Source organism: Aspergillus wentii, assembly GCF_001890725.1.
Source record: "Aspergillus wentii DTO 134E9 unplaced genomic scaffold ASPWEscaffold_1, whole genome shotgun sequence".
Taxonomy (NCBI): domain Eukaryota; kingdom Fungi; phylum Ascomycota; class Eurotiomycetes; order Eurotiales; family Aspergillaceae; genus Aspergillus; species Aspergillus wentii.
In genome coordinates this window covers 3648483-3669227 of record NW_024467832.1, presented here as the reverse complement: position 1 = coordinate 3669227, position 20745 = coordinate 3648483, and the positions used below count along the sequence as shown (strand labels likewise).

The 20745-nt window shown below is 48.4% G+C and overlaps 6 protein-coding genes and 1 non-coding gene across 7 annotated transcripts; 3 read left to right on the top strand and 4 right to left on the bottom strand.

Annotated features, from left to right (window-relative positions):
* Positions 1-510: 510 nt before the first annotated feature.
* Positions 511-2442, bottom strand: ASPWEDRAFT_167417 (putative serine/threonine protein kinase; the record flags this gene model as incomplete). Its single annotated transcript, XM_040830143.1, has 1 exon — positions 511-2442. The coding sequence occupies one exon, from the start codon at positions 2440-2442 to the stop codon at positions 511-513; it is 1932 nt and encodes a 643-aa protein (XP_040695072.1).
* A 4870-nt stretch (positions 2443-7312) lies between these two features.
* On the top strand, positions 7313-10454 carry ASPWEDRAFT_266719 (putative C6 finger domain protein). Its single transcript, XM_040832881.1, has 8 exons — positions 7313-7391; positions 7439-7959; positions 8007-8119; positions 8172-9026; positions 9072-9158; positions 9205-9500; positions 9560-9977; positions 10045-10454. Exons 2-8 carry the CDS (start codon positions 7771-7773, stop codon positions 10220-10222), a joined length of 2136 nt encoding a protein of 711 aa, XP_040695071.1. The 5' UTR covers positions 7313-7391; positions 7439-7770; the 3' UTR covers positions 10223-10454.
* On the bottom strand, positions 10325-13734 carry ASPWEDRAFT_34943 (vacuolar protein sorting protein DigA). The gene is made up of 3 exons (XM_040834119.1): positions 13431-13734; positions 10756-13345; positions 10325-10700 (listed from the first exon to the last, which is right to left on the bottom strand). Exons 1-3 carry the CDS (start codon positions 13645-13647, stop codon positions 10616-10618), a joined length of 2892 nt encoding a protein of 963 aa, XP_040695070.1. The 5' UTR covers positions 13648-13734; the 3' UTR covers positions 10325-10615.
* A 328-nt stretch (positions 13735-14062) lies between these two features.
* Positions 14063-14134, top strand: ASPWEDRAFT_t24. Its single transcript has one exon. It is a non-coding gene; the product is annotated as a tRNA-Glu (tRNA).
* Positions 14135-14356: 222 nt separating this feature from the next.
* On the bottom strand, positions 14357-15024 carry ASPWEDRAFT_34940 (uncharacterized protein). Its single transcript, XM_040834118.1, has 2 exons — positions 14716-15024; positions 14357-14667 (listed from the first exon to the last, which is right to left on the bottom strand). The coding sequence occupies exon 1, from the start codon at positions 15018-15020 to the stop codon at positions 14721-14723; it is 300 nt and encodes a 99-aa protein (XP_040695069.1). The 5' UTR covers positions 15021-15024; the 3' UTR covers positions 14357-14667; positions 14716-14720.
* Positions 15025-15626: 602 nt separating this feature from the next.
* ASPWEDRAFT_47981 (ubiquitin C-terminal hydrolase family protein) lies at positions 15627-18216 on the bottom strand (the record flags this gene model as incomplete). Its single annotated transcript, XM_040837042.1, has 5 exons — positions 15627-16813; positions 16872-17514; positions 17571-17945; positions 17996-18082; positions 18145-18216. The coding sequence occupies 5 exons, from the start codon at positions 18214-18216 to the stop codon at positions 15627-15629; spliced, it is 2364 nt and encodes a 787-aa protein (XP_040695068.1).
* A 704-nt stretch (positions 18217-18920) lies between these two features.
* ASPWEDRAFT_102714 (mitochondrial 54S ribosomal protein uL5m) lies at positions 18921-20150 on the top strand (the record flags this gene model as incomplete). Its single annotated transcript, XM_040827506.1, has 3 exons — positions 18921-19168; positions 19257-19949; positions 20027-20150. 3 exons carry the CDS (start codon positions 18921-18923, stop codon positions 20148-20150), a joined length of 1065 nt encoding a protein of 354 aa, XP_040695067.1.
* Between the last annotated feature and the right edge of the window lie 595 nt (positions 20151-20745).

Below are 20745 nucleotides of genomic sequence, written 5' to 3'. Positions count from 1 at the left end.
TTGTTTTCTTTCTGAGATCGAATAATGACTGACATCCAGGGAGGTTGACAACGGTAAGTATAGCCTGTTATCATCCCTCCAGCCTGTCACATTCCATCTGTCCTCCGCCCTCGCTCCAGGGCTATATCCCATGGTTGTCCGTGATGTTATCATAACAAAACACACAATCCCCAAATCGAACAAAATATCAAAACTCCCCAGGACCACTCCCTCGAGATGTCAAAACTGATGAGTGACTTGAACAACTCTTCGTCTCCGCTTGCCGTCCCCATTCTCGAGGCTATTGTACAGGAATGGAAAACGAAAAAAGATCAAATATCGAGTGCATGGGTGCAGCAAACAGAGAATCTATAACACGGAGGAAAAGCAGTGCCGGGGCTTTTTGTGCAAATTTTCGGAAACGTCGCAAGAAAAGAATTCTTTTTTTTTTTTCCCAACTGACCGACGGAACAACACAAAATGAGAACGACCTGAAAAGGGGGGAGAGAAACAGACAAAATGGCGTTGATATTACAGGTGGAGATCGTGCCAGCCACCTACGAGATCTAGATCCTCGTCGACACTGCCGTCATAACTGCTAGGGAATTTGGCGGGCTTCGGATCCGAGCCCTCGCGACGCCAACCCTTCTCCAAAAACGGACGACGACGGCGATCTTGGGTTGGTGATTCTTTCTTGGCCCAAGATCCATAGTCGAATCCAGACGATCCAAGACCCCAGTCTCTCCTCCAAGGCACACTGTTCGGAGACTTCTTCTCGCTGAAAGGAATTTCTCGAGGCTTGAAGTTCCTCCGCTTGTCACCCAACGCCGCCCACTTGTCGACGTGCGATTTCTTGGGCGGCGTGTGGGGGTAAGTCGGGGCAGTGTGAGGGGTAACAGTGCGACTCTCAGTGTCGAGTGACTTTGCAGGTACCTCAACTGGCGCGGTGACCGGCTTGGTCCGGTTCAGAGAACGTGCGTTGAGAAGAGAAGAGGATTGAGGGTCGCGGAGACCGATCGGGCTAGGCACACCGGCGCTCTGAGACTCGTGGCTCCAGCTACGAGAGTTCTGCTCGCGTCGTTGCTGGAATGCTACGTCCTCGTTCTCCGACTCCGACTCCTCTTCCTCGTCCCAGAGATCACTCCAGCTCTTGGAGATTTGGTCGTTCTTGTTTCTACCAAACACCATCGAAAGAGAGGGCAGGGGCTTGGTTGCGTGACTGGGCAAAGAGCCAGTGATTGGAACAGGGTCGGAAGGAGGAGGGTATCGGACGTCCCGCTTGGTGAAGGGCGAACCCATATAAGACTCTCCTAGAGCAGAGTCCAACACAGATGCCATGGAGGGAGTTCCCTGATGAACCGAAAACCAAGAGGTACCAGCCGTCTCGGAAGGAGGAAAGAGATCCTCGGTATAACTTTCGGTATCGGGGATAGCGGACAATTGTCGAATGGCCTGGGGAGGACTTGTCTGCAATGCTTTGGCCCAGGGGAAAGAGTCGCCTTGGTTGATGTGCGGGCTCTGGATGGAAGGAGTTCTGAGAGGTTCGCGGTTGGCGCTTGCAGCAACGACTTCGCGGTCGTCCGTGCAGAATTCGTCCAAAGCCTCATCGTCCGTAGTGAAGGAGACGGCTCTCATGATACCGTCACGCACGGCAGACAGGGAACGCTTTTCGGGGTCGAGAGCCAAAGCATGTCTCAGGATCTCAAAAGTATCCAGGGACATGTTGGGGAAGATGTCGAAAAGAGACTGTCTGTCGCGAACGTAATCCGCGAAGAGGAGGTCGGATTCTGTCGGGGTCACGAAGGGGTTGCGGGCAAACAGAACATTGAGCATGCAGATGCCAATAGCCCAGACGTCAGCCTTGGCAGCAGAGTAACCGGTAGCAGCCGGATCGTATTGTTCCGGAGCCATGTAGCGGTCACTGCCAACACAGGCTTCGTAGCACCAGGCATCGCGAGTAGCCAAACCAAAATCACCAAGTTTCATTGATCCGTCCAGCGTCAAGAAAATGTTCTCTGGTTTGATATCGCGGTGGTACATGCCGATAGAGTGAATGAATTCAACTGCACTAATAAGCTGCAGCATGAAGTCACGCACATGTTCCGTCTCCAAGGGACCACGGTTCAGTCGGATGGCTTCGTAGAGATCGCCATTGGCACAGTATTCCAAGACCAAGTACATGTGTGCTTCGGTCTCGAAAGAGTGGACAAGGTTGACGATGTTTCGGTGATGTGCCATGTCTCGGTGGCAGTCAAGCTCCTCGAATCGGTCATCCATAGGGAAGGGTTCGGAGGGGTCACCAGAAGATACCTTGGTGAGGCACTTGATGGCGACATCTTGGTTGGTCTTGGTATCCCTGGCGAGGAATACCATGCCGAACGAACCGTGATTCAAAGGAGCGATGGTCCGGAACCGGCCACCCAAGAGCTGGCCATCGACGAATTTGTTCTTGAAGCACTCCATGGCTGATGATGTAAAACCGTATTCCCAAAAGCGACAAAGCTGTCCGAGAGAATGAGATGTGGTGGCGGGGGTTGTTGAGGTAACGCTCGCCTGATGAATGGAGAAATATCTAAACGCTCAAAGACCTCTGACAAAATGATGCAAAAACCAAACAGAACAGCAACCAGGCTATAGTTATGTAATGATTAAAAAAGAAGAAAGTAACAGGTCTGCAATCCTAACAAGACCTAGAACCACCGAAGAAATCAAAAAAAAAAAAAAAAAAAAAAAAAAAAAAAAAAAAAGGCGAGTCGAAAGATAAGAATAATAGTTGAAAGCACAACAAACACCGGATCGTTGTTTCAAATTTTCATATAAATACCAGAAGTGAGGATATGGAAACAAAAGAAAAAAGAATCGAAGTGACGAGACGGCGCGAGGCGCAAGTGAAGATACCCAACGGGGGTAGACGAGACAAAGAGATTGTAGAGAACGTTATTGGTTCATTTGTATATCGTTTCAAGAATAGGGAGGCGATGGCCGAATGTAAGAAAAGCGACGAAAAGAGTGTCGAAGTGAGTAAGGCTGAAGTTGAATGTCCGAAGAGAGGACAGAAAAGAAATCAAAAGAGTTGAGATAGAAAGCGCTGCGTAAGATCGTAAACTGATGCGAGTGTATACAAGTAAAGTCTCGGAAGGAGACGGCCTTCGAACACCTGGCAGGTAGTCGGGTGACTCAGGAATCGAAATGGAATCAAGGCTCGAGATCAATGAGTCATAGGGTCCTCAATAGATTTGACGAGAGAATTCCTGTTGAGCAAGAGGAATATATACGAGTGCGAAGTTGTCTGGAGGACTGGTACAGAGTCTCCAATCTCTTATAGAAAGAGGCAGAAGAACCAAATACCAGGGCCCGATCCAGATCCGCACTTGCAACGGTTGACAGCGAGGCAGAACCAAGCGAATTTGATATCCTTCAACACGTTATAGGCAATTGAAGTGTAGGACGACCTTGACAGTATTGACGAAGAGGTAAGAGTCGTTGGGGGACCAGAGTAGTTGAGGTGTGGTCGAGGACGATGAGTCACGGCTGTATTCGGAAGGCCGGATAGGGAAGAGGATCCAAGCAGAGAGTGCACTCTGTGAAGAACAGACAAGGGTAGACAAGATCTGAACTAATTAAGGCTTTATCAAGAGCACTGATCAGGCCACGACCGATAAGAAGGGCGATGAAAAGTTCGATTAAATGGAAGCGTCGAAATAAAGCTGGACGGCAAACGACGGGACGATTGAATTGGGAGGCGAAATCGAAAGTAGCGAAGAAGGAGCAAGGCGGAAGCGAGAAGCGTGGACGAAGAAGGAGGAGAGAAGAAAGCGAGATGGAAGGAGGAAGAGGAAGAGGAAGAGGAAAGGTGAAGATGGGGGAAAGATAGAAGATGGAAAGATGGGAGAGGAAGATGAGGATGATGATGATGGGATAAGGAGGTCTAACTAGGATGGGGACGGGTATGGATGGTAAGTAATAATCATGTATGACTAGGAGGGGGTGGAACCATTTGGAGGGGGGGCGAAGCATAGGGAAGCCGGAAGGCCAGGGTGGAACCGGCCAGCGCTGGCGAGAAAAACAGCGAACCAGCGACAGGGCGGAGCCGGGCAGCCAATGACAGGTGGCTCCGTTACCATACCGATACAGCGTGTACCACCAGCAACGACAAAGCCGCCAGCAGACGGTGGAAAACGGCCCAAAGTTTGTTTCCTCGTGGTAACAATACGTGGGATCTCCGGCAACCAACAAACCCACACGGGCCTTTTGGGCTGCAGGTCGAGGACAGCCTCTGGACAGGCCGTTTCCGGAAAAAGGGGGGTCCACCAGGTCCCCTGAATGAATCATCAGTAGACAAGAAGAATTGCTGTTGTTAGGTTATGTTGTTGCTGAGTCTGGTGTCAATGATTTGGCTGGGTTTCAGACATTCCATGAGATCTGGAATCAGTTACCTACGTAGACGCTTACTCAATAATGCGTTGTTTCGGCCCTTGGGACTTCCGTTGAGTCAAAGTACCTTAGTAAAGTATCTGCATGTTTACAGTTTCCTGAGAGTTCTACTACATAATAGACAACAAGGTACTACTACATACTACAGAGTACTCTTAAGGTACTACTAAGATTACTATGTTTACTTGTATAAATCCTCTAAATAACCTCAAAATCTTAATCAGACAGGGAATCCTGCAGGTCCAGGATAATTTTTAGACAAAGAATACTAAGCTGCATATCATGATTGGAGTCTCGGACTGATTGTCGCCTCTCTACGGAGTCACTAAAGGAGTCCTGGCGATCTCTGCTGCTTTCATCCTGAAGGAGTATCCACCGAGTCCGAGGATGATGCAGCACGCTTCCATTTTCCACCCTGTCTTTGGCTCAATGGCGCAGCAACGAGTGGCAACAGCATATCCATTTTTGGACACTTGCACCTGGCGCTACTGCACAGGGAGGCCAATCAGCACCAGGCATCCTCGGCGCTATCCCCCAGGCTGCAGGGCGCCATGACCAGTCAGCATCGAGGAGGATGGCGTAATGGCCAATCAGAGAACAATCCGAGGAATCGAGGGGAGGGCAAAGCCTGGGGATTTGTCGAGGTCTGAAGTTTAGCCTCCAGTGATCCAGCGGTTGCGATGGAGCAGCTGCAATTTTGGGATTGGATCTTATGATCTTACGATACGTTATTTACCGTATTTACACAGAATCACTCTGCAGAATCACTCAATCTGCTGATCGACGTTGGAGACTGGGTTAAATTGGCGCGCGGGTTGGCTTTGTAACAGGCAGATTGTCGTGATAGCAGATAGAGTAAATCCAGGACAATCAGGAGCAATCAGCGATGATCTGATCCAGTGAATTTGCGGGGTTACGTCTCGGATTCAGTGGAGATATCTGGGAATTTTCCGCTGTGGCTGGTCTGCCTGCGTCTACAGTACAGTCCGTAGACTGCCTCAGTACACTGCCTACAAATCTGCCTCATGCTACTGTGACTTTGCCTGTATGGAGTGTGTATGTAGTAGAAGCGGTGAAGATCTGGCCCTTGACCGCCTCTGTTGGGAAGTGACCTTGCAGCTTGCGTGGCGGCCTCATGCATGGTTTGGATACGTGGTTTCAACTCCCTGGCCGGCATCACGCGAGAAGCTCCCCGACTGGTGTTTGGCCACACACCACCATCACCATATGAACACACCATCAACATCAGATATCATTAATCAACAAGTCATTCCACTAGTTACCGACTGACTGCTGACTGACTGAAGTCTGGTTCATGTTATCAGGTAGTTAATGAGAGTTTGGTTAACCGTGTTTAGCTGGCTCGACTAGATAGAGAAACGTAGATACCTTATCACGCTATCAGTTGATACGATTTGTATTCGTCCACGATAGGTATCCTCCGTATCATCTCATATCATCTCATCCATATCATCTATCTGAGATGAATTCATGATGATATCAGCGCCTCCAAATCCACATACCCCAACCACCTTGACACTCTGTCTGTACTCTGTAGAGTATGTGTAGAGTCGAGTCTACCCCGCACGATCTTCATCATAATTTTGGAAGAATGATACTATCGACGGAGAAAAAAGCAACGGTCATCTGATGGTCGTGTGCTGTATACTATGTAATGGCACATCAAACTAACGAACTGAATTGACATTTCCCCTCAGTTCAGACTGATTAGACGGATGATCTGCTCGAGTATTTCTCATCTTCCCCAGATTTTGGAATATCCGACTAGTCCATGAGATGTGGTACAAACAACTAATCCCATCCGACTATCAATTACTCCGTTAGTTATGCAGGCTGGCAATAGAAAGAGGCCAGAAAATCGCGCACCAAAAAAGAAATGTGGCTTCTTTCTCCGCATGCGTGGCCGTTGATCAGCATACAGAGTCGTACATGGAGTACATCCAGAGACACATCCAACATACAGACGACACGGCATATGTATCTCTCCGCAAGGAGGTACATAAGGAGGATTAATCAGATGTCTTCTGTTATGCATGTCAGAGTGTCATATCATATCAACATAGCAATAACATTCTCTGGGAGAAAGATTGCCAGCCACATTCATGACTTCAGTTGACGTACCAACTCAATCATCGACATCATAAATATCAGCCGTTTCAGATCTGACACACCTTCTCCATCAATCATTCGTCAAACCCCGCATCCGTCCAGACATGAATGGCGAGACGCTGTTATTCTTCTTTTGATATTTGGGAATACGAGTGTTGGAACGGGATGGGCCTTGATGGCGTCAACAGATGACTGGTATGTGGCGAAGAATGATTCTAGAATTCTGTTTACTTTATCATCTTATGTTATGAATACTTTTTATGATTATGAATATGAATATGATTATGAATTACTAAATGTTATGATTCTGATAGCACATCAAGGCTGCAAGGTAAAAAGATCTGGAGTAGCAGTGCATCTCGGTATAGCCTCCCTTGCATAACCCACTGTCAATCCCAAGACATCTGCTTTTCGTAACCTCATGAATTAATCTTGGATCTTGATCTGCTCCATCAATGCAATGTACGATGGAAAATCTCTTCATCTGCCCTCGTTTCAGCAGGTTTGGTCTATTATGCCTTGCATATGCAGTCTCGAACTTGGGCCTTCAGGTTTTCATTCCTAGTTTCTTGATGTACTGTTATACAGATTACTAGATTGAGTTAACGGTGTATCTCAGTTCTACAGGTGATACTTGAGACATGCTAGATATCCCGATCTTTATTCTCTTGGATTCCATCTTCTCAGTTCGATGTTAGGGGGTCCTACTCCATCTTTCTACATGCTTTATGAATAATCTAGTCAGTGCAATATGGGTTAACTACTATCTCAATTGACACTGTTATATTAATTGATTCTAAGATGGTTCTACATAATCGAACAGGAGTATCTGTATCTGGGTATCTGGTGTTGAGTCATTTCCAACGTTGGGAATATATAGCTGACTGTAGAATAGTTACAACTACAACCACAATATTACAACTACAGTATAATATTATCTGAATTTAATAACAATATCTTTTTTATCTAGTCTTTCTATATTCTATGAATTCAATTCTTCAATTCTTCATTCTTACTCTCCTATCTGATGCCACATGATATACAGATCATCACCCCTGATTGGCCGCCCACAATTCAGCCCCACCCGAAAGAAGCAGCAAAAAAGAGTCCAGCAACTCATTGCATCCCCATCTTCGCATCACGACAGCCATCGCGAGAGCAAGAGAATGGCGTGACTGACCACTCTGGCTTGCAAAAAGTCATCCTTCACCCTGCCAGCCATGCAATATGAGCAAGCGTCCTTTCGAGGAGTCATTATCCCATGGTGGCTCAGCGCTTCCGTTGCAGCCACCAGAGCCTATCGATAACGGCCATCACAATGGGCTGTTGCCCATCCACGACCTTCTCTCCCCTAGCGACGAGCAGCAGCAGTCGGCTGGCTCTTCCAAGAAGCCGCGCAATTTCATTGCCACCGTGGTATGTCTCGTTCTTCGATTTTGTCCAATATGGCGCTAACAATATAGGCATGTGAAACTTGTCGTCTCAAAAAGACAAGATGTGACGAGTCGCGTCCTAAATGTGGGCTTTGCAAGTCCCAGGGCTTGGAGTGTGTCTACAATGAGCGCAAATCTTCCAAGTAAGTAAGGTCTTGGTGGAATTCATATCCGGTGGCTGACGGGTCCATATAGACGAGACCAGTCTCTCAGCCTGATTATGAGCACTCTTCATCGACTCGAGACAAAATTAGAGAGTCTTCCATCTACAATCGCCAATGATGTGCAAATAAATAATGAGCAATTGCTGCGTGCTCTTGATGAATCCAGAGAGACTAACCCCCCAACCTATAGCAGCAACAATTATGATAACAACAAGCGAGCATCCTTGAATAATCCGCCCCAAGACTTCACACCTGAAATGGGAGAGCCTGACGATTTTGAATTCGATGAGCATCAAGAAACTACCAACGCAAATGGACACATATCCATCTCATTCAGCCAGCATGGTGTAATTCTCTGGCCTGGAGCGCGAGAGGTCCTTCCGGAAAGGCTACTTGAAGCCCACGAGAGACTGGGGAAGAACTACGTTATTGATCTCGAAATGAAACGCCCCCCTCTGCCTATGTATATCTGTCCATTTCCTCCACAGTCTGGGGATGGATGGCTAGAGGCACTTCCCCTGGCGATGATCAAGGGTCTTTCAGATGCATTTTTCACCACTTTCAACCCATTCACGCCTATCATGGACAAGAACTTTTACTTTTCGCTCACCCTCGGTGCGGCAATTGAGAATGGGTTCGGATATACCGTGGAGAGCTGTATAGCTCTAAATGTCATGGCCTTGGGCTGTCTGGCTGTTCAGACCCATCGAGAGGGGAACTATCCTTTACCAGGTACTCGAAGCGGTCGATTTGAACCCCCAGATTGGATGAGTGTGGTTCACGAGGAGCCATCAGGTCTACGTTTCTTTAATGAAGCCCGTCGGCGTATTGGTTTCTTAATGTGCGGCAATGATCTCCAAAGCTGCCAGTTTTACATGCTGTCCTCGTAAGTAGCCTCATCTATCCAAACGACTGAATCTAACTGGAGCAGCGTATACTACAGCCAGATCCTCCGGCCAATGGACTCGTGGGCAATGATCCATCGCGCTGCTACCTGTTGTCTTTCGATGCTCACCAAGTAAGTAACCACCTATGATGTCCATCTGACCTCACTAACATTCTAGCCACAATGTAAATTTCGACGAATGGGAGGGCGATATGAAATCCCGTGTGTACTGGAACTGTCTAATGAACGAAACCATTCTCGTGCAAGAACTACACCTGCCTCCGAGCGGACTTGCTCGTCTTGAGGAATACGTCCCCATTCCAAAATTCATTGGCTTCGAGACGACAGCCTTTGTCTCGGCCAGAATATCCTCATCCGACGAGATCGATGATTCGTTCTTCCAGTACCATTTCCTCGCGCAGGTCGCGCATCGTATCATCCTAACCCGCATCCGTCACTCTTTGTACTTTTACTGTAAGTCATGCAAGCCATGCATCAATCCCTGTCCCATCACCCTCTAACCATGTCGACAGCCGACTCGGGAACGTTCCCCCTCCCTGCTATCAATGCCGAGCTACACCACCAGCTAGAACAATGGCGCATCAACCTCCCTGCAGCCCTCCAATTCACTGAACCCCTCCCAGCCACCCCGGCAACAGACGTCAATCCCTCCCCAGCACCCCTCTCCCCTCTCCCCATCGACCCTCATCGTCCCCTGTCCCCCGCAACCGCAGTCACTGAAGCCATGCTCCGTGGCCGCTTCCTAATCGCCAAATTCCACATCGGCCGTCCATACCTCTACAAAGCCCTCCGTATCCCAGCTTCCCTCTCCGACGACGACCTAGACCAGGTCAAAAGTGGCCTCCAAAACGCCATGGGCTGGCCTGTCGTCGGTGGCATCTTCCGAAAAATGAAAAGCTGCATTCCCATCAAGTTTGCCTTTTGTTCACAGTACGTCCCTCTTCTCTCCCCTTCTGCTTCCGTCAAGATATCCCAAAACTAATACCTTCTCGTCCAGATTCTTCGGCCAAATCCTTCTCTTCTATTGTATTTCCCACTCCCCCAATCCCCGACTCAGAGATACCCTCCCCGCAGGCTGGGAACGTTGGAATGACGAAATGCTGCGGTTCCTGGAGGACTGCGCCCCGTATAGTCCGGCTGTTGCGCAAGATCTAGACCTATTGCGACTTTTGTAACTTACCTACTACCTACCTACCTTCCTATCTCTATTGTCTATTAAGGGTGGTTCGTTTCTGTTTTTATATATACCTAATACATATCGCGTACACTGCATCGCTGTTAGATGCTGTATCTATATTTACTATTGAATGAGGCTGTATTTAGTTATCTGGTATACATTGTATCAAACCAAGCCCTAGGGAATAATATAAATACGTAAGATTCCTATACTAGAAGAGAAACCGCAAAAAAAGGAAATCATAAAGGCTGTTTCAAAACCATTCATATCAAACCCTACAACACAACGCTCATAAAAAGGATGCACTGGCCGATTTGGCCAGATAAAAACGACACAATACGTAAGCAAGAAAATAAAAAGTGTTCGGACGGAGTAGTGTAGGGAAGGCTCATTACAAAGCCCAATCGTCCACCTCACTTGCGTTCGTGATGAATGGTTTCTCGATTTGTTTGATTGCGTGGTCACCGCAGAGGATACTGAAACATAATATTAGCATGAGAGAAATACATAGACTGTAAGGAGGATACGTACCAAGCCTCAGCAACCAACCCATCCAATTCCTTGACGATCTCCTCTCGTTTGGAGGATGTTATATCGCCTCTACTCAACTGCGCTTGTAAATCGCGAATGTATTTCTTCTTCCCGCCTGCTCCCTCAAGAACCTCTTTACCCAGACAATCACTGTGGAAGGCGTGTTGGCAGGGGAAGACGAAGAACTGACGACTGAGAACAGGCAGCGAGCAGATCCAGCACTTTTCGCCCGGCTCGACAATCGCATACCGCGTATCTAGCTCTGCGATCTCGGAGCGGATCTGGCGGGCTGTTTGTGCCGAGTTGTCCATTTCTTGTCGGAGGGCGTCGATATGTCGGGAGTAATCCTCTAGGGCGGTGCAGATTTCATCTTTAAAGTCGTCGATGACGACAAAATCCGGGAAGAAGGGGATGAGGTCTTCGATGCGGAGGAGTTCGCAGCGACGGAGGAATTCAATGGCATCCTTGATGCCGGTGCCTGGTTGTTGGATCTTTTTCTCGGCGACGAGGAGCCAGAGCTTTTTGCGGAGCTTGTCGTTGCCGTCGGGTCGGTCGGCGACAATCGCGGCTAGTTCGATATCTTTATGCTTTAGAGCCAGCTCGACGGCTTGGAGATACTGTCCCATCGCACTGTAGATGTGGATGCAGGATTGGACGCGCTGGTTCTGGATGCACAGACGGAGGGCAAAGTCGGCGTCGTATGGAGGTGGGGAAGACGGTTGCGATTGGAGGTAGGTGAGAAGACCAGCCTCGGAGGATGAGGAGCTTGACGCATGGATCGATATTAAGGTGTTGTGCACGGCTGCCGATGGCCTGGGATGGTTGACGATTATGAAGTTGAGGTATCGCACAGCCTGGTTCTGACCGAGTGGTGCATTCACGGCTTTGTTGTAGTTCAGCAACGCCGGAATAAGCTTCTCAGGGTCGAGATTCGTCTGGCGCATCAATATATCGACCAACCCAGTCGCAGTGTGGGTCATGAGGACACTGCTATATTTGTAAAACACATCCGGATCGCTTTGCTTTGACAAGACATTGAGCGCCTCTGACCATTTCTCGCGCTGAGTCCAGTATGACAAAACATAGTTGAGATCGTTGGTCGCTGTAGCAAAGTAAAGCAGCTCCTCTTCTCGGCCATGGCTAGTGATGATGTCGTATACCGTCTTCTTGTCCAAATCCGATTTGTATTTTGTAACAAACTCCTCGAATTCGGTTCGAAGAGTGCGCAGTTGATCCTTGACTTCTTCAGTACTTGTGCCCTCAGCTACTCCCGCTCGGGTGGCTATCTTGTCATCGAGAAAGTTCAGCTTGGACATGAAAACCTCGACGAGCCAGCTCGCCACCATGATCCTCTGCATCGCAGATGACTTTCTATATGTCGACAGCTGGGAGAGTAGGTAATGACGCAGAGCATCATGCTCACCACGGTTGATTAGCGTCAAGCAAACCTCCTCAAAACCCTTGCTGCTCTTGCCCCATACTTTAGCTGCGTCCAGGTATCGACCTTTGCTGGCTAAAAAGTCACCAGAAGCAGTGGAGACGGCATCTTTTTGGGTACTTCCACGGGCATACTTCAGAGCTTCGTCAAATTGTTGCCTCTGGAGAAGAACCTTCCACACATCCCGGTCTTCGTCATGAGCAACAATCTCGTAGATCTCCTTGCCTGTGAATAGCCAGAACGTGTTCTGTACAGAGTCCGTCAAAAGACCCAGTGTGCTTTGTCCCGGTTCTAGAACCGCCTGGTCATAGACGATTTCATCATTAAGACGGTTGACAGCGACCACCCTTCCCTCAACAAGTGTCAGTATGTGCCATGGGGACAGCGTCATAGCAGTGATGGGATCTTGTATCATTTTCCTGCCTCCCCGTGCGGACTCGGTTGCTGGGAATAACGAGCGCGGAAGCATTTTCGAATCTCCAAAGGGTTGATCCATCTTCACCCCGTCATATGGAAGCGGACCGTGATATACGCCGTGCGAACTCAACCACGCAAACTCCTTCCCTGAATGACTGTCTGTATCCTCAGCCGCAGTGGGCGAAATAGCCAGGGCAGATGGCGCGGAAGTCGAAGGGGCCTTGACTTCATGGATGAATGGAGTTTCTCTTTGGAAAAGATCCGCATATATAGAGCCTCCGCCTTCTCTTCCATTTCTCCCTGCCCGTCCTATGAAGTGGATCAGTTTCCCATGGGTTGCGACAAGCATTCGTCTCTGATCGGTTTTCGCGGGTATTTGCTCCGTCCAAATGCCCGTGACAGGTGATCCGTCAGGAACTTTGTAAACTGCAGTGACATATCTCTCTTCGCGCCGATAGAATTCGGTTGACGGTTCAATGTAAACCTCGTAGACACTGCCATCCGTGGTACCCAGCAGAATCTCTCTAGTTGAAGCCGTGGGAAGCGATGGATTCCAGGCAACGCTTTCAATTGAAACTCCCTTTAAGCGCGACAGCGGTTTCGGTTGTCTCGATTGCGTATGAAGGTAGTAGTTTTCACCCAGAGTCGTAGTGATGATCAAATGGGACGCAGAAGGGTCGAGGAACATCCGACGAATCAGTCCTGTCTCGGAGGATTTCTTGGGAAGGTCGATATCTGCGCACGAGGATATGATTTAGCATTCCGCGACGTACAGAAGGCCTTGGTGCGGGGACCTAGACAGCTATAGGAACCATCCTACCGTCGATGTCTTCGGGGGTATCCAGGTCTATCCGGAGGATTCGACCGGTCGATAGAGCCAGGATAAGCACATTGTTAGCCACTTGCGCAGCGACGAAGTCGGCCGCTATCGAAAACTGAAGCTGAACACGTTGGACATCGAACATGGGGAGAGACGAGTCGGCGGGCTCAGCTAGATTGCTGGGAGCAGCATAACCGCTGGATCCGTCCAGCGCCATGGTGCGCCAATTGTAGAGAGCAGCGCTATATCATATCGCGACTGAAAGGGAGAGAAGGGCCGGCCAAAGCAGTCGGGCTGTTGGGCGTGGAGATAGCTCGGAGGTGCTGTGCTGGTGGTGGAGAGCTCATCGTCACTCCGGGGCGGAGTGTTGATGCCTTGGCAGATAGTGGTGCCTGAGGCTATGAACAGCATCTACGCTGTACGTGAAGAGGCAATTTCTGCAAATAAAGGATGGCTATATTGATCATTTTTGGAGATGCTATCTGTGTATTTTATTAGAGCCAACGTCTTGCCTTTCAAATATGCATATCCTGCCTGTTCCAATGTGGTGTACGGAGTAGCTTTCCTTCAATTGTAGCTATGTAATCTAGCCGGTTCATAAATTTAAATAAGGCTGTTATTTTCAACAACTATCCGATGTGGTGTAGTGGTTAACATCGTCGTCTCTCACACGACAGCCCGGGGTTCGATTCCCCGTGTCGGAACTTGTACTTTCTTTTTGTTTTTCCCTTTTTTTTTTTTTCTGATATTTATCATAATTAGCGACAGTGGTTATCAGGGTTTCTTTTGGGAATTCAGATCAATTCTACTAGTATTTACCTAGATTGCTTTCTTTGGCTATATCAAGGCGTAACTACTGCGGGCTTATTGGGTCTTATCACGGGAACCCAATAAGGTATTAATATATCTTTGCCCTTAGCGACCTCCAGACTCTTCTGCCCTGTCGTGTATTTGGGAATCCCAGCTCGAGAAGATCTACTATTGAAACCCCATTGATAGATAGAAAGTGGTAATCTCCTATACAGATACAGCGCTAGTGAAAAGCGCATGTCAATCTATTTTCCGCCCATAAAAGCAACTCCTAAAACGCCTTCCGTCGTATATATCTCCTGCCGGTAGGAACAAGAGGGGGGTTGACCTGCCTCGCATTATCTCTGCTCAGACTTGTGGATTCATCAAGTCGATCCTTTCTCTGCGCATATTTAATGCCCTGTCCAAGATTGCTTCCTATACACCACTGTCCACCATCAGCCATATCCAACCCCCAACATCAGACAAAACATACCATCATCAAACCCCTCCCTGAGCACGATTCTGCTCAACCAACTCCAAAACCGACAATCCCGTAGATCTAGATGTCCTGGGCCGCCCCGAACGCTTCCCATCTTCCACATATTCAATCCGAATCCGCGAATCCACATACGGGTTATATCCGCGTTCTCGAGCCTTTCGAACCCAGAATTGGATCGTCTGTCGAGGCATCCCGGTCACTTGCTCCACGAGTCTGATATCGACGCCGTGGGTCATCAGGGCGAGGGCTTGAATGCGGACCCCAACCGGGTGGTGGGATCGTCGGATTTCTTTGGTCATGGGGAGGGGAGGGGAGGGGGAGGGGAGGGGGAGGGATGTGCAAGGGAGTGAGTGTGTTTTGTATAGTCTCGCAAGATGATGGGATGGTATGGGCGTGGGAAAAGGCAGGGGAATCTGGTTTTCAAGGTAGTTAACTATCTGTATCATGGGTGATTGAAAGGGGAGGGGGGGCTCACGTTTTTGGGAGAGGGGAAATCTGATCTGTCTTGCGGATCTACGCAGCAACTATGTATATGTGGATGGGGCGTAGGTTGGCCAGTGCCGAATTACTAGTCTTCATGAATGCTTCGTAGTTTTAGAGCAAAATATTCATATTGGCCATCAGCTTCTCCATAGAGTTTTCACTAATGCACCGAGTATTTGTTAGATACATGATTAGAACCTGTTCCGCGGTTCTTCCTGTCTTCCCCCATGTGGTCTATCGACATGAAACCAATCCCATGCTGTTGATATGAGAAATGAGAAATGAGCAAAGAACTCCTTAAAATAGAAGCCATGGACTGTGAACCATGGCTGGGTATCATCTGTATCTATCCGTGAAAGCAAGTAGCAACTGTCCAAATCATCAGGCTGGTAAAGGTATCCATAGCCCTCCGGTCATGATCGTCACATAACAACACACTCCCGCTCCAATCTTTTTGCCGTCTTCTCGCGGGACTTTTCCTTCGACTTTCCTTTGCCCTTGTCACGGTCTTTGGTCCGTCCTCTGGAAGATTTTTCTTTGCCCTCGTCGCTGGCTGGCATGGATCTTTCTCCGCTCTGAGATCTCAACTCGTTGTCTGCGGCAAGGTCGTCGCCTTCCCCTTCGTTTTCTGTGTAATGGCCATCACTTGAGGGTTTGTCTCTGCTGCGTCTTCCCGTGAATCGCGAAAAGGTTGCGCTGATCCTGCTCTCGCTTGTTTGGCTGCCTGCACGGCTCCCAGTACGACTCCCAGGGTTGCTTCTGTTTGCCCTGGATCCGCGACTTGAGTTAAAAAGAGCACCCTTTCCATCATCGTCCTTGGCGACAAGTTTGGGTGAGCTCGACGAGACGACTTGAAGGCTTCCAGTGCTTCCTGGGGGATCAACAGACTCGGAGAATGCCACACTTTGCTTTCTCTCATTCCGCCCAGGCGTTTCGAGCTCTTCATTATCCGGGCCAGTGATTTCAAAACTCGGCCGACCAGACACGCTCTCCTCATTGCGATCATCAGAACTGCCTACCGAGAGCCCGAGTAGCTTTCGCGTAATTCCTGCTGCATCCAAGTCCTCAAGATCCTCCGACAGGTCAGAAGAAGGAGGTTTGTTTTGTAAATTGGCTTCCGCAGCATCCTCGTGAACAGGCAATATCTGATAAAACAAGAGATATGGCGACTCATGCTTTAGGGCCTGCTCGATATCAACCAAAGTGACACGCTCCGCTGCCAAGTCATCGAAGCGCATCCAGTATCTTGAGGAATCAGAAGTGTCCTGATCATTGCTGTTGGAACCATCCGGAGAGGCACCGGCGCTTGTACCCCTAACAATCGCGATATAATGACCCGATTCTACAGAATTTCCTCGATGGCAGACCAGCGCTTGTAGGGACAGTTTGAAATTTCCGTATATTGGCCCATCCGCGTCCATGCTGTCATCTTGGATAAAGTGAGGCAATCCAATTTCCGTCGGAATATCAACGTATGTACTGAGCCTGACTGCTTTTCCGTTGGGCAAAACAGAGTATCGTTTCAAACACATCCCAAGAATAGGTCTTCTCGAAGAAAAGTGTGCTGCAACTTGAGCGTCATTGGTGGGCGAATTATCTGTGTACCATGCTGAAAAAGCATATCAGTACCCACAATCAAATATTAGAAGAGAGTTGCTAGAGCATACGTATCAAACTGAAGAACTGCCATGCGGGCATCATAACCTCTTTCCGGTAAGAACCTTTCCGTGATTGCGGAGTAGGAGTAAGTCCACCGTCTCCATTTGTATCGTGTTTCGAGTCAGGGATAAACCGTTCTTGAACAATGCTGTTTCGCCGGGGTACCTCCGTGGAGGGTGAAGCCGATTCGCTGAACTCAGTAAATGATGACAGGGTATTAATTTCTCCAAATCGCGGCGAGGACGGCGTTGGCGAAGTAGTAGTTGGGCTGAGCTCAATTGCCTCGACGTGCGCTGTAAACCCTTTGGACGTGGAGTCGAATGATTTCATGGAGCCCACAGTATTGCGACGCTCGAGATGCCTTTTCACTTCGATCCTGTTATTGAAATACGACTCCAAGCAATCCTCCAGGGTTATAGTCTTCCCTTCGACTGGCTCAGGTATAGCGACTTCCAACAACCTCTCGTTGACAAACTTGTGATCACTAGCCTCATCTTCCTTCCCCGTGTGATAAATGTCCATCTTCAGAGTCAGAAGAGGCAGCTCCAGTGTTCCTGTAATGAATGTGAATGCCTCTGAGGCATCTTGCTGACGAAGTTGGGCTGCATCCTCCCAGCCACATTGAGCAAGTGCGTCTTGTAAATGTGTTGTCTGTTGAAAGAATACAGTCAGCAGTTGTTAACAGATAGGCATGAGACAATACATACCAGGTCAGCCGTGATGAGCTTTCCTGATCGTAGCATGTTAACCCAAAGCCTGAGCAGGACTGCAAGTTTGCGACGAGGCTCATCGCTGAAGGATTTGTATAAAATGGCCTCGAAGCAGTCAAGTCGAGCAAACATCGCAAAAAGCAAAGCATCGAGATAGCAGGTCACTCCTGAGCGATTTTCTGCTCCAAGAAGTTTGGTCTTCGGGGTATATCCCCTGATTATACCTTCAATTGAGTCTTGGAGAAGAAGAAGCAGATCAAATGCTCTATCTAGATCTCCATGTGCGTGGGGAGACCGCAGAGCATAGCTGATATGTTCCGGGGTAAGGCCCGAAATCCCAAGTTGTTCAACGCGACGCTCGAGTAGTTTGATCTGATTTTCTGTAAGCTCAAGCCTCACAAGCGACCACAAAATCTCTTTACCTTTTTGTGATCATCATTATCAGTCTCCTGGGGATCATCAGAAGAGAAAACCCCACGAAAAAGAGGGCGACTGAGGATATTTGAGGTCTTTATCGAGAAGCACATTAGGATCAGGCAAAGTCGATGGAGGGGTGAATGAAAGACTGTACCTCTTCTTTAATATGCTTGCTATATCTGCTATGCCGCTCACGCCTAGTGAGGAAACGGTGAATTCCGCTCATCTTTCACAGCTTGAGACCCACAAGCAAAGTTCTTTGAGTGGGTAGTAAAGGTTCCCAGCCAGATAAGAAAAAAATGAGGGAGTTAAATTTATGTTTTAAGGTAGGAGAATTGTAGATGCATGTGGGTGTATTGATTCGCGTACAAACCCCGAGTCACCGGAAGATTAGGCAAGGTCCCAGAATTCCCATGGAGCACACGAAGAACAGCTCTAGTGGAGTCACCACGCATATCAGGTGGTGTTTGGCTCTTCTGACGAGGCGCAAGAAGCCATAGACTGCCAATCAAGACAGTTTAGAGGATGCTAGAATTGTAGTGACATCACATGTTCTGGGACAAGGCCATCATGATCATCCAGAAACGACAAAATGGGGGGGGGTTATAAAGAATTCAGACTGATCAAATGAAAGCTAATGATGATGATTCAGAAATAATAAGTCGGTCAGACTGTCAGAAGACTGATACACAGGATCGTCAGCAATAATCTAGTTAATCATGGCCGCCTATCTTAGGTTTTTGGCGGGGAAGAGAAGCAGATCGCATGTGACATTGCGGTGGATGTCGACACCTTACTCCTGCCTGACTGATAAGGCACTAATATAACACGTGATGTTGTCCCGAACTGAGATCCGGAAATAATTTCTGGAAGGCCATCGGCTTCAGTCTCGACCAGTCTACAGCACCGACACCCCCCAATCCCACCTCAATGACTGCTACAGAGCCATCCAGATACCTGGCAAGGTCATTGCCCCGGGTACTTGCGCCCTCAGCACGCCCCCAGAGCATCTGCTGGCGACGCAATGCCTCCGACCAGGCATCGTCCAGGTCTCCGTCGGACATCAACGAACTAGAGTCTGCAAGTTCCTTGTCTGGTTCAGTACCAGAAAACGTCGTGAAATCGTTTGATCCGGTTTCGAAAGCCAGACTGAGGAAAACTCAGCTTCCAAGGAGTCGGTAAGTGACTGCTTTGATGCTCGTTCTTGTTTTTGGTTTCTAGCATACACAATCCACTGTAAAACACATCTGACCTTCCGCAATCCAGTTATCAATTCCGTTCTCCCAAATACGACCGCGGTCCTCTACACCCCCACCAGCCCCCTCCGCCGTCGGATCCTTCTTCGCGACTTTTCGTCCCAGGTCCGTTTTCGCTCCCCAGAACGGAGCAGACATACCAATCAACTGTCGCCCCGGATATCCTCACCCTTTGCTACGTTCACAATCCCCCGGGCTTCAAGCCACCACCTAAAGCTCCTCGTCTCCGTGGATGGGATGAAAGCTCTCCTTACCACAAGAACCGAACACTGCGTGGACCTCGTGGAGGTGATGTTTTGCGATTGCTCCGCAAGCCGATTACCTTCAACAACATCCCTAAGGTTGAGCGGATCACCATCCACAGCTATGTCAAGCAAGCCGCTCAGGAAAACTCGTCATGGCTGCACGTAGCGGGTATGGCGGTGCAGGCCATCTCGAATGTGCGCGTAGAAACATTCAAGTCGAAGTCTAGCGTTGCCACCTGGAGCATCGCTCCCGGGAGAGACACAGTCGCGGTCAAGGCAGAGCTCCGCGGTGAGGACATGCAGCATTTCCTCGGAAAGCTGATCGACGTTGTCATGCCCAGAATCAAGGACTGGGAGGGTGTCAAGGGTAGCAGCGGTGACAGCAGCGGAAACATCACCTTCGGTCTGGAATCGGAGAATGTGGCTCTGTTCCCTGAAATTGAGGTCAACTACGATATGTAAGTCGCGTCTTTTCTCACACATCTACCGAAATTGTTATGTAAAGCATTCGAGTCTAACATGGTTTGATCTTTAGGTACCCACCCAAGATGATCCCCGGTTGCCACATTACCCTCCACACCAGTGCCAAAACTGACAAGGATGCCCGGCTTCTCCTCAGTGCCATGGGAATTCCCTTCTATGGCAAGGTCGTCAACTAAGAAGACTTGATTGATCTGATTTTGGCGCATGTATTTTGGGAGTCTAAATGCCTGTCCCAGAGTTGAAGCAAGTCTGGTATCATCAGTGATATCCCAGACTGTCCTTCTATTGTTGTGGGTTCGCTCGCTTTCTTCTTCTCTATTTCCTATTCACAATAAATATGTAACATAGAAACTGCATTTATTCGATCCCTATGTTGGGGCCTGTGTGAAGTATTCCTGTTTTAGTATCTTACCTACCAAACCTTTTTTTGTTTAAGCAAAGTTTCCAAAATACCACTTCATCAAGAAGAAAAAAATATGTCTTGTATGTCCAACTGCAGGGCAGCGTAAATCATAATATTCCAGGATGTAGATAATATCAAACTAGACAGGACTAATTCCTCTTCACTGTTTTCAAAGCATAATAGTACAATCCATCAAGAATGAGAGCGCAGATAGGACCAGCTCAACATGATAAAAATCATCAATTGCCAAAAGATATGATGGATTAGAATAAAACCAAGTTTATGAGTAAACCAATTAACCCTGAAAATGCAGATGTAAATGCAAAATGCGAATGGTTGGACATCTCGAGAAAATTAATCAAAAGAAT

What these genes read in the sequence shown, in the direction of transcription:
- ASPWEDRAFT_266719 (XM_040832881.1), top strand. Translation starts at nt 7,771, where the DNA reads ATGAGCAAGCGTCCTTTCGAGGAGTCATTATCCCATGGTGGCTCAGCG. An exon ending in TGTCTTTCGATGCTCACCAA is followed by an intron (nt 9,159 to 9,204) that starts GTAAGTAACCAC and finishes CTAACATTCTAG; the next exon opens with CCACAATGTAAATTTCGACG. An exon ending in AAGTTTGCCTTTTGTTCACA is followed by an intron (nt 9,978 to 10,044) that starts GTACGTCCCTCT and finishes CTTCTCGTCCAG; the next exon opens with ATTCTTCGGCCAAATCCTTC.
- ASPWEDRAFT_34943 (XM_040834119.1), bottom strand. Translation starts at nt 13,647, where the DNA reads ATGGCGCTGGACGGATCCAGCGGTTATGCTGCTCCCAGCAATCTAGCT. An exon ending in TACCCCCGAAGACATCGACG is followed by an intron (nt 13,346 to 13,430) that starts GTAGGATGGTTC and finishes CCTCGTGCGCAG; the next exon opens with ATATCGACCTTCCCAAGAAA. An exon ending in GGGTTGGTTGCTGAGGCTTG is followed by an intron (nt 10,701 to 10,755) that starts GTACGTATCCTC and finishes ATTATGTTTCAG; the next exon opens with TATCCTCTGCGGTGACCACG.
- ASPWEDRAFT_34940 (XM_040834118.1), bottom strand. Translation starts at nt 15,020, where the DNA reads ATGACCAAAGAAATCCGACGATCCCACCACCCGGTTGGGGTCCGCATT.